This window comes from Scyliorhinus torazame, chromosome 11 (genome assembly GCF_047496885.1).
Source record: "Scyliorhinus torazame isolate Kashiwa2021f chromosome 11, sScyTor2.1, whole genome shotgun sequence".
NCBI classification, from domain to species: Eukaryota; Metazoa; Chordata; class Chondrichthyes; order Carcharhiniformes; family Scyliorhinidae; genus Scyliorhinus; species Scyliorhinus torazame.
In genome coordinates this window covers 60825338-60837537 of record NC_092717.1, presented here as the reverse complement: position 1 = coordinate 60837537, position 12200 = coordinate 60825338, and the positions used below count along the sequence as shown (strand labels likewise).

Sequence of the window (12200 nt, the reverse complement as noted above, 5' to 3'; positions counted from 1 at the left end):
TCACTGGACAGGAGTACAGTGAGTCAGGGAAGTCTGGGCTATCAGCATGGAGTCTCACTGGACAGGAGTACAGTGGGTCAGGGAAGTCTGGGCTACCGGCATGGGGTCTCACTGGACAGGAGTACAGTGGGTCAGGGAAGGCTGGGCTATCGGCATGGAGTCTCACAGGACAGGAGTACAGTGAGTCAGGGAAGTCTGGGCTACCGGCATGGAGTCTCACTGGACAGGAGTACAGTGGGTCAGGGAAGGCTGGGCTACCGGCATGGGGTCTCACTGGACAGGAGTACAGTGGGTCAGGGAAGGCTGGGCTATCAGCATGGAGTCTCACAGGACAGGAGTACAGTGGGTCAGGGAAGGCTGGGCTATCGGATTGGAGTCTCACTGGACAGGAGTACAGTGAGTCAGGGAAGTCTGGGCTATCAGCATGGAGTCTCACTGGACAGGAGTACAGTGGGTCAGGGAAGTCTGGGCTACCGGCATGGGGTCTCACTGGACAGGAGTACAGTGGGTCAGGGAAGGCTGGGCTATCAGCATGGAGTCTCACTGGACAGGAGTACAGTGGGTCAGGGAAGGCTGGGCTATCGGCATGGAGTCTCACTGGACAGGAGTACAGTGGGTCAGGGAAGGCTGGGCTACCGGCATGGAGTCTCACAGGACAGGAGTACAGTGGGTCAGGGAAGGCTGGGCTACCGGCTTGGGGTCTCACTGGACAGGAGCACAGTGGGTCAGGGACGGCTGGGCTATCGGCTTGGAGTCTCACTGGACAGGAGTACAGTGGGTCAGGGAAGGCTGGGCTACCGGCTTGGGGTCTCACTGGACAGGAGCACAGTGGGTCAGGGACGGCTGGGCTATCGGCTTGGAGTCTCACTGGACAGGAGTACAGTGGGTCAGGGAAGGCTGGGCTACCGGCTTGGAGTCTCACTGGACAGGAGTACAGTGGGTCAGGGACGGCTGGGCTATCGGCTTGGAGTCTCACTGGACAGGAGTACAGTGGGTCAGGGACGGCTGGGCTATCGGCATGGGGTCTCACTGGACAGGAGCACAGTGGGTCAGGGACGGCTGGGCTATCGGCTTGGAGTCTCACTGGACAGGAGTACAGTGGGTCAGGGACGGCTGGGCTATCGGCATGGGGTCTCACAGGACTCTAACAGGGAGCAGGCTGCCAATCAGGTTGAAACTGGACTGCCAACATTATCTGACGCATCAAATTCAGATATGGTCATACGGGTCATGAGAATTCTGTCCCAAGCTGTGATTTCCTCTGACAGCTCATGTATTTTCCATCATAGTTCATGTCACATTGCACATGCTCTACTTTAAGCGCCAACACACTATGTTCAGCTCTCAGTGCATCCATTTGAATGATAATTCATGCAGTAAGTCAAGTTCCATTTCTCCCCTAACTTATTACTCACCTTATGATCCAAACTCCTTTCATGTCACCCTCATGTATTCTACTGCATTCCTTTAGCCAGAAGTCCACTTAGTAATCAATGCTGAAAGAGGTAACTCACCAAAACTTTCCTCCCAGACTTGGTGAAGAAAGCGAAGATTGTGTGGAAGATGTTCTCCTTATCCTGAGGTACGAAGCAGGGTTCGAGGTTCCTGTGGTAAGTGCAGTTACCTCCCTCATGTCCAACCTAACAAAGAACAAAGACAGGATCAGTGAACATTATTAGACTACATTCAAGCACAATTGAATAAAAAAGCGGGTGCAACCTCATGGCTGCACCCGAACGGGAGAGCGGCACAGCCGGTAAATGCTGGAAGAAACCTCCCGTGGGCTTCCCGGCAGCCACAATGGGCATGACCAAGACTGGCACATCTAAGTAGGTTTTAAAACCATTTAGGCATACTCACCCAGGATCTACTGGGTTCTCCGCAGCTAACGGCCTTCCCAGGGAGTCTCCAGCCAGGCTGCACTGTCCACACAAACAGAGACCAGGTGGAACGATACTTGGAGGGGTCTCCCGGGCCATCAGAGGCCTTTGGGTAGTCAGGGGCAGGGCGGCCATCTGGTCCTCCTCCTCGAATGCAGGCACCTTGCAACTACAGGGTTGGAATGTTGGCACTGCCATCGTGGAATTGCGAAGGAGCCAGGGTGGCTCTGTAGAGGATTGTACTGCGACGGGTAAGGCCATGGGGGAAGCCATGCTCATGAAAGGAGGGTGGGGGAGGGGCATGAAGGATGGGGGTGTGCAGGGCTGGTATGAAAGGGCCTCTGGATGGTTGGGAGTGTGAAGGGTGGGAGGGCGGACATGGAAAGGTCTGAAAAAGGAGGGCCCTCAGCAAATCCATAGCGGGGTATCATCACTTGGGGGGGTTGGGTGTGTGGGAGGTGGGTGACACTATTCACGAGTGAGAAGTGTGGGGGACCCACAAGCTCACTTAGAAATCAGGGCACACTTTCAAAATAGTGTCCTGATCTCTGAGTAACAGTCCTGGGCAGTGAGTTCAGCTCACCATTGATAAAATAATTCTTGGTGTGGCTTGCCTGGGGAGAAACGTCTCAGGGCCCCCAAAAAGTCACTAAGTGTGGTTAGATTGCAGTGGAAAACTCGACGACAAGAACCGGCGGGAAACGTCCAGGAAAATCCACCACAAATGATACTTAGAGGGCGCGATCTAACGGAATATTTTTAAAGTCTCATTTATGGCGGGTTTGCTGGGAGTTTGCCACCGGCTCTGCCAGCGAGTTCACAACCACTGTCCAACAAAACTTTGTCACTTTTTTGGGCCCTGGGGAGTTTTTCACTACATAGCCCACACTACAAATTATTTTCATCACTGGGGAGCTGAACCCACTGGCCTTACCGGCACCCTTTCAAAATGGAGCCCTGATCTCACATGTGAGTTTGAGGGTCCTGCACCACCCCCCCCCCGCCCATTGGCAATGTCACCCCCACACACAAGGGCAATACCCCATACCCCGCAAGTGAGAACACCTTGCTATGGGATCCCGGAGGTCTTCCCCCTCTTCAGCACCACCCCCCATGCCCCCTAACAGACCCTTCATTCCAGGACCACCACCCTAAACCCCCAAAACCTCACAGGGTTACTTACCTGCCCTGCACTCTCCCACCCTTCATAGTCCCCCTCCATCCTCCTTTCATGAGCATGGCCCCCCTCAGACCCTGACTACTCGGGGTGCCACATGTGGTACCTGGGCACCCTGGCACTTCCACCCTGGCAGTGCTCCTGCCGGCTTTGCAGTGTCACCTTGACAGTGGCAACATGTCAGAGTGGCAGTGCCAAGGTGCCTGCGTTCCAGATGGTGGGCCAGGGAGCCACCATGCTCTGCCCCTGATCACCCAGGGGCCTCCGATGGCCTGGGAGACACCCGGGTGCCGTTCCGCCTGGTCCACGTTTGTGTGAACCAGTACTGTACGCCGCTCGGCTGGGGACTCCCTGCAGAGGCTGGTAGATCCTGGGAGGCTGGTATATCCCAGGTGTGCGCACTTAAGTTAGTTTAGAAATGAGTTAAGCGTGCGCGGCTTGGTCACACACATTATGGGCGGGATCCTGATCCCAATACCCCACGAGATCTGGGAGATCTTGCATAGCATACTGACTGGGGACTTCACCGGCATCAACTGGCTCCTATTCGAGCACCATGCAGCCGGTAGATTGCGCCCAGAAACTTTTCCGTTAGATTGCGTCCAGCATGTTTCCACATTATACTCTTGACAACACGCAGATTTATGTTACCATAGAGTTGATGCCTCCACAATTTCTAAATTGTTTCATTGCTTGCCTAACATCCAAAACTGAATGAACAGAAATTTCCTACAATTAAATACTAGAAATACAAAAACCATTATTTTCAATTTTCGCCATTCCAGTCAGAAAAACTCATCCATCTGCCAAGCAATTAATGAGGCTGATTCAGACTCTTTGTTACCTTGGTGTCATACTTGACCATAGATCAACATATTACATATGCTTGCCAGGAGCAGCATCAGACATACCGAAAAATGAGGTGTCAACCTGGTGAAGCTACAGCAAAGGCTAGCAAGCATGCTAAAGAAGATTGCAACAGGCAGAGCGAAGCGCAGCAATCCCACACCTAACGGATCAGATTAAAACTGCAGTCCTGCCACATCAATTCGTGGCGGTAGGCCTGACTGCTGCGCGAGGCGACCGTCATAGAGAGCGCTAGCTAGATCGAGCATGGCCCCTTCTAACAGTCTTTGACGTATGAGGTCCGACCCAGTCCCCGTAATGAATGCGTCCCGCATAAGGAGGTTCAAATGCTCAGTGGCCGTAACGGCCTGACAGTCACAATCCCGGACGAGTGGGATTAGGGCCCGTCAGAAGTCTTCTATGGACTCATCAGGGAGTTGAGAGCGAGTGGCGAGTACATGCCTGGCGAAGAGCGTGTTTGTCTGCTGTGCGTAGTTTTCTTTGAGAAGCGCCATGGCGTCGGCGTAGTTCGGGGCGTCCTGGATCAGTGGAAACACGTTGGAGCTCAACCTTTGAGTACAGGATCTGTATCTTATGAGCCTCCGGAACAGGGGTGGTCGCTGAGTTGATATACGCCTCGAAGCAAGCTAGCCAGTAATTAAAGTCCTTTTTGCCGTCGCTTGATTGCACATCCAGAAGCAGGCTATCTGGCTTGATACGGATGTCCATCTTTTAGAAAATCTTAGAGCAATAAATTGATGCACGATCAATTGAACAAAGACTGGAGCTGGATACAACTGAGGCTTTATTGCTCTAAGCAATCCTCCCACAGCAGCTGGCGAAATGGCTGCTGAATGGAGGACATGAGTATTTATACTCTGCCTACTGGGCAGAGCCAGCAGGCAGGGATTACCGGTAAATCTGTAGTACCTTACATCACCTAATAAAGGTGTAACAGTGGTTTACCACAGTCACTGTCTGTGTGGAGTCTGCACGTTCTCCCCTTGTCTGCGTGGGATTCCTCCAGGTGCTCCGGTTTCCTCCCACAGTCCAAAGACGTGCAAGTTAGGTGGATTGGCCATGCTAAATTGTCCTTAGTGTCCAAAAAGGTTAGGGGATAGGGTGGAAGTGAGGGCTTAATGTGGGCCGGTGCGGACTCGATGGGCCGGGTGGCCTCCTTCTGCACTGTATGTTCTATTTCAAATACTCAATCACATTCCTGGCCCACCTCCCACACACTATTCGCTGTAAACTTGAGGCAATCCTGCTCAAGTACCAACTCACACCAAGTTCTGTTCACCCATCATCCTCTATGCTTGCCAACCTATGTCTAACCCCTCCATGGCCTCACTCCTCTCCACCTCTATAATCTCTTCCAGTCCCACAACCCTCCAAGATTCTATGATTCTCTAATTCTGACATTCATTTTAATTGCTCCACTATTTAGTGGCTGTGCTTTCAGTTGCCAAGATCCTAGAACTCTGGAACGTCCTCTCTAAAGTTCTCCATCTCTCTATCCCTCCTTCCTATTTAAAGAGTCTTCTTAAAACCCACCTCTTTGACCAAGTTTTTGGTAATTTGCCCCAATATTGCCTTGTGTCACTCGGTATAAAACCTTTGCTTTATAATGCTCCTGTGAAACACTTTGAAACATTTAATTATGATGAAGGTGCTATATAAATATAAGTCGTTGCTTTTGTTGTTCAATGCTTCACTTTCAAATTTAATAAATCGTCAGCTCAATAGAAGCAAGCATCTTTACAAGGTGCTCCGAATGTGTCCGAATACCAGTTCCAAACTTTGGCTTATGCATTATGTGGTTTTCTTGTTTCCACAGCCCACGTGGTAGAAAGTTAAACCTTGGCCTTTGACGTTTACAAATTATGGTTAAACCATCAGCCAATTTCAGACGTATTTATTTTACTGCTATTAAAAAGCAGACCAATATCAACAACAAGTTCAACATATCCCACATACTTTTAAGCCAAAGCTCTGCTCTGAACATATTTCAATAGGCCTGATTTTAACTTGGAGCATGAATCAGATTGAGGGTGGGGGTTCGGATTGAACGGGAAGCCCCTGCAATGTCACCAATGTGAGGCCTGTGCAATTTTAACTCCCAGGTCTCATTTCAATATGATAGGCTGGCTACCTGCCTAATCGAGTAAGGACAACACTTTACAATTACAGACGACATCTCCTCTTGTAGCCTATTTAAATAAAAAAAAAAAAAATTTAGAGTACCCAATTAATTTTTTCCAATTAAGGGACAATTTAGCATGGCCAATCAACCTAGCCTGCACATCTTTTGGGTTGTGGGGGCGAAACCCACGCAAACACGGGGAGAATGTGCAAACTCCACACGGACAGTGACCCAGAGCCGGGATCGAACCTGGGACCTCGGCGCCATGAGGCAGCAGAGCTAACCCACTGCGTCACCGTGCTGCCCTATAGCCTATTTAAATTTGATGCACCTACACAGCACGAACAAGGTTACTTTCCAGAATGTCGACACAATTGTGGTCATCGAATGAATCAGAGACTGTCTCAAGTTCTCTGATACCTTTCTAGAGGTTCTAGTGCAGGTGGTCAGGGCAAAGACGGAAATATTTTCCCCAAGTATCTACAGAAACATCCCAGGGACAAAATTAATCTGCCCTGTGTAGATGTAGCTGACAGGGTTAGTACCAACTGCAACACCCCAAATCATACGTTCAATTAGCTCAAGAGCAGCAAGGACAAAAACAGCTCTTCATCGCTAATAGAAACAAACATCTCAGGAAATGCTCAGCATGTCAGGCAGCATCTGTAGCGAGAAACAGAGTTGAGTGGAATCTTGTTGTGGTGTCAGAGGTCTCGCCTGCTGGCTGTAAAGATCCGCAGTGCCTCTTTTCAGGAAGGCCTGCCAAACCACAAACCAATCAAGCAGTGGAAAAGCCACCAGCGGAGCTTTCACTGGGAATCAAGACCCCGTGGATGAAGTCCCGCTAAGTGAGTGTTTCCAGCCAATCATAGGCCAGCAAATCTTGCACTCATTGCACTACTGAGGAAGCAATGGACACTACCAGAAGGACACTTTCCAGAGTCCCAGGATTGCAGAGAACCCTGACTATGGTAAGCAATGTAAGGGGGAGGGGAGAGATTTTTCAGCGTGGGAGTCACAAAGAGAGGAAATCAGAAGCAGCTCCCTCACCCAACTGTCTGGTCCCTCAACCAGGCATTGACTGCCTCCCCCACAATTTTGGACGTGACAACACGTGGCACCGTGGTTAGTACTACTGCCTCACAGCACCAGGGACCGGGGTTCGATTCTGACCTTGGGTGACTGTCTGTGTGAAGTTTGCACTTTCTCCCCGTGTCTGCATCGGTTTCCTCTGGACCTTCGGGTTTCCTCCCACAGTCCAAAGATGTGCAGGTTAGGTGGGTTGGCCCATCACGTCCCAGTGGCCATCCAGCACCTATCTATTCTAATCCTATTTTCCACCACTTGGCCCGTATGCCAAGTTTGCTCTGGCATTTCAAGTGCCCATCTAAATACTTCTTAAAAGTTATGAGGGTTCCCGTCTCTACCACTCATTCAGACAGTGAGTTACAGATTCTCACCACCCTCTGGGTGAAAAGGTTTTTCCTCACATCTCCCCTGTGTAGGTTAGGTGGGATTATGTTGATAGGGCGGGAGAGTGAGCCTAGGTGCGTGCTCTTTCAGAGGATCAGTGCAGTCTCGATGGGCTGAATGGCCTTCTTCTGCACTGTAGGTATTTTATAGTTCCATGGTTCTAAGTGGCCCGCATAGGTCACCTGTTGTGCATGCCGCATGGTGACATGATTGCCTCTGGGATAGTCCCAGCAGAAGCAGGATGAGGTGCTTTAGGCCTCATTTGATGGCAGGACAGGAAGGTCAAGCATGGGCCTTCCCACCCAGAACCGAATCCTTGTGTCGGTGGAATGGTGGCAGGGCTCAAGTACATCACAATCCTGCCCAAATAAATGGCCTTCCTACCTTCAAGTTCACCAATGGCAAAAGCAGCAGATTCCACCCAATGTTTCAGGTCACTTAACCTTTAGGCGGAATCGTTCCATAATTTGAGAGAGGCTGGAATTCTCCAGCCCTTCGCTGGCAGCATGGGATGGCTTCAATGGGAATTCCCATTGACTGCGGAGGGAGCAGGGAATCCTGGCCAGAGTGCCAATTTCAATGAGAAAACGGGTGGGTCTCTCTCCAGCTGCATGCTTAGGTTTTATCTCCAGATTTTCTGGCATTCAGCCCACAAGAGAATCTGGAGGTGTGGTTTGTGCTGTCACTCTAGCAGGGCAGGGCCTGATAGAGCTGGCAAAGCTGGCTCCATAGAGAGCGGGGTGCCATCTTTGATATTTACATATTTTTATTCTCTTCCTTTTTCACATTTTCTCCCAAATTTACACCCAACAATAAACAATAATCAGTGACGAATGTAATGTCAATCCCCATATCAATAACAACAATCCCATCCTCCCACCAAACCCCAGACATTAGCCCGCATGTTAACATAGACAAATGACAAAAAGGAATCAGGAATCACCCATAGTCACCATTAACACACACCGTCCCTCTCCCCCCAATCCTCCCAGCACCCCACCCCCCTAATGTTCGATGTGATCCAATTCTTGAAAGTGCATGATAAATAACTCCCATGAATTGCAGAACCCCTCCATCCTTCCCCTCCGTTCAAATTTGACCTTTACAAGCGCCAAGAATTCCAGCAGGTCCCCCTGTCACGCCAGGGCACAGGGTGGAGAGGTTGATCTCCACCCTAACAGGATCTGCGTTCGGGCAATCAACGAGGCGAAGGCTACAACATCTGCCTCCGCGCCCGTTTCCAGCCCTGGCTGGTCCGACACCCCGAATATGGCCTCCCGAGGGCCCGGGTCCAGTTTCACGTGCACCATTTTAAGATTACCCCAAAAACCTCCTTCCAGTAATCCTCCAGCTTTGGACAGGACCAAAACATATGAACGTGGCTTGCGGGGCCTCCCCACCGCAACGTTTACGCACATCTTCTACCCCCTCAAAGAGTCGGCTCATCCTTGCCCTTGTAAGGTGCGCTCTACACACCACCTTCAGCTGTATCAGCCCCAACCTCGCACACGAGGTGGAGGCGTTCACCCTCCGGAGCACCTCACACCAGAACCCCTCCTCCATACCCTCTTCCAACTCTTCCTTCCACTTTGCCTTGATCCCTTCTAGCAGCACCTTCTCCTCCTCCAAAATAGCCCAGTAAACCGCCGATACTACCCCCTTCTCCAGTCCCCCTGGCGTCAGCATCTCCTCCAGCAATGTGGAAGCCGGCTCTACTGGGAAGCTCTATATCTCCTTTCTGGCAAAGTCTCAAACCTGTATGTATCGAAATATTTCCCCCTGCTCCAGTCCATATTTCGCTCCCAGCTCCTTCAATCCTGCAAAACGACCCCCAAGAAACAAATCCTTTAGTGTCCTCATTCCTTTCTCCACCCATCTCTGAAAATTTCCATCCCACTTCCCTGGCTCAAATCCTTGGTTCCCCTGAATCGGCATTTCCCTTGACCCTGCCCCCAACCCGAAGTGCTGTCAAAATTGCCTCCAAATTCTCAACAAAGCTATTACTACCGGACTCCCTGAATATCTCCCGGGGCTATCGCTGGTGCCTTCAATCCCGGCCCCCTACCCAAACTCTTCTCCATTCTGACCCATTAGGAGTCAACCCCTCTGACCCAGCTCCGTACCTTCTCCACATTCGCCGCCCAGTAATAATACAACAGGTTCGTAAGACCCAAACCCCCTGCCTGCCTTCCTCTCTGTAGTAGCACCTTTTTAATTCAGGCCACCTTCCCTCCCCATATGAATGAGTAATCATCCCTTCAATGTCTCTAACAAATGCTTTTGGCAGGAAAATCGGCAGCATTGAAAAATAAACATGAATCGCGGCAGCACCGTCATTTTAACCACCTCTACCCGACCTGCCAGCAACAGAGGGAGCCATGCCACCTTGCCAGATCAGCTTTCGCCCTCCCCACCAAACTAGAAATGTTGTACCTACAGGACCCCTCAATCTCGAGCAACCTGCATCCCCAGGTATCTAAAGTGAGTTCCTGCCTTACGGAATGGCAGCCCCCCCACGCCTGCCCCCACCCCTGGCCGAGCCACCACAAAATATTCACTCTTGTCTAGATTTAATTTGTACCCCAAGAAAGACCCAAACACCCGAAGCAGCTCAAATATTCCCCCTATTGACACACTCGGTTCCGACATGTATAATAAGTCATCGGCATATAAAGACACCCTATGCTCTATCCCGCCCCATGCACTATCCCTTTCCATACCCCCAAACTTCTTAATGCGATGGCCAATGGCTCAATCGCGAGTGCAAACAGCAGGGGGGACATAGAACATCCCTGCCTAGTCCCATGGTGGAGAGGAAAGTATTCTGAGCTGTTGTGCGGACATGGGCTCTCGGCTCCTTATATAATAGCTTTACCCAGTCCACAAATCTGGGTCCAATTCCAAACCCCTCTAGAACTGGCGGGGAAGCCATTAAATACATTGAGGTAGGTGCATTTAAAGGAGGTTCTCGCCCATTCGGCGCAGCGAGGGGCAGGGAAAACCCAGAAATGAGATCTCTCCAGTGTGATTCCCGTTCCCGCGGTCTCGTGGGATTTTCCACCGGTACCGTCATTTTCGTCCGCCGAGAACACCGGCTGAAACCACCCCCCTTCATCTTCCCACCTCTCTCCAACATCACCCAAAGATGCCAACACATCTTCCCAACTGTTCTCAGAAGTACCCTCCAGCACATACTTCAAATTATAATCACAGGAACACATCTTTCTTTCTCATATCTTTTGTTCTCTTTACACCCCCACCAGAGTTCCCACCTGGCGGAGAAGCTAAAAACTCATCCTACTCTCTCTGAAAATAAACTCAAATTACTCACCTCAGTAGGCTATTTGGTACAGATAGAAATACGAATTTGTGAACCACGCTGAAAGTCAGTAGATAACATTCAGTGACTGGCGGGCTGGAGTGAGATTTAGCATATTGGAGGCCACCACTGAGATCCAAAGAAATGGACAATCTATGATAAATGGTGGACTGGGAGCAAGAAGCATTTGTGGTTGAAAGCAGAAGCTGGATGCTCCAGAGTACTCTTGCTTATTCTGAGTCAGAAGGAACTCATAAAAACTGCAACTTGCCTTGGCTGCTTCTGGACCCAACCTTGTCCGCCTCCAGGTTTCAGTGGTGTTTCTTTCGCTATACAGACTTTTGTGACAAAGGGTTAAAATCGTGTTATGGGGGGGGCACAGTCGCATAATAGTGGTTATCACAGTTGCTTCACAGCTCCAGGGTCCCAGTTCGATTCCCGGCTTGGGTCACTGTCTGTGTGGAGTCTGCACTTTCTCCCATTCTACGTGGGTTTCCTCCGGGTGCTCCGGTTTTCTCCCACAGTCCAAAGATGTGCAGGTTAGGTGGATTGACCATGTTATATTGCCCTTAGTGTCCAAAAAGGTTGGGTTGGGTGGGGCTACTGGGTTATGGGGGTGTGGGCTTATGTAGGGTGCTCTTTCCAAGAGCTGGTGCAGACCCGATGGGCTGAATGGCCTCCTTCTGCACTGTAAATTCTATGATCTATGATTGAAGTACTGAATCACCAATTTCTAACTATTTATATGATTCGCCTGTGGCGATAATTTTTGAAGCTTCCCAAAACCCACAGGTTGAAGTAAAGGCAGGCAGGTGCACAATGTGAATGTCGCTGAATAGATTCTGTTCCCAGTCTTACATACCTATTCAAACTGTCCTCATGGAGTGCAGTCGTTCACATTGGGGCTCTGATACTTTTTCAACTTTGTGCTTAGCTGGTGCTAAACAGTGAAAGAAATGCTTCTCTCAGTTCTGGGAACTCACCCTTCCATTTCCACCTTTAAAAGAACTATCACACACTGTTAGCTGAGGTCTTGTTTATCACCTAATTATCATACTGCTGAAATTAAATATTACGTTTCCAGGACCCAGCAGTCAAATATCATTGAAATTAGCTAAATTGATTTTTAAAACAAGTGAGTGAACTCCCTGGTCGTATTTTTCTGTTCAGTTCTATCTGAACAATGGCCACAGCCGAAGATCAGGTTACTGTGGGCAGCACGGTACAATGGCCACAGCAGAAGATCATGGGCGGGATTCTCCGGGAATCGGCGGGGCGGGCAGAAACGGCGCAGTGGAGTGGCGGGAACCACTCCGGCGTCGGACCGCCCCGAAGGTGCGGAATCCTCCGCACCTTCAGGGG

The 12200-nt window shown here is 50.3% G+C and overlaps 1 protein-coding gene across 1 annotated transcript in view; it reads right to left on the bottom strand.

Annotated features, from left to right (window-relative positions):
• itga9 (integrin, alpha 9) overlaps positions 1–12200 on the bottom strand; it is a 936771-nt gene that overhangs the window by 119207 nt on the left and 805364 nt on the right. The window contains exon 24 of the mRNA XM_072467362.1: positions 1515–1640. Within this exon, the coding sequence (XP_072323463.1) occupies positions 1515–1640 (126 nt within the window). The remainder of the gene's footprint in view (positions 1–1514; positions 1641–12200) is intronic.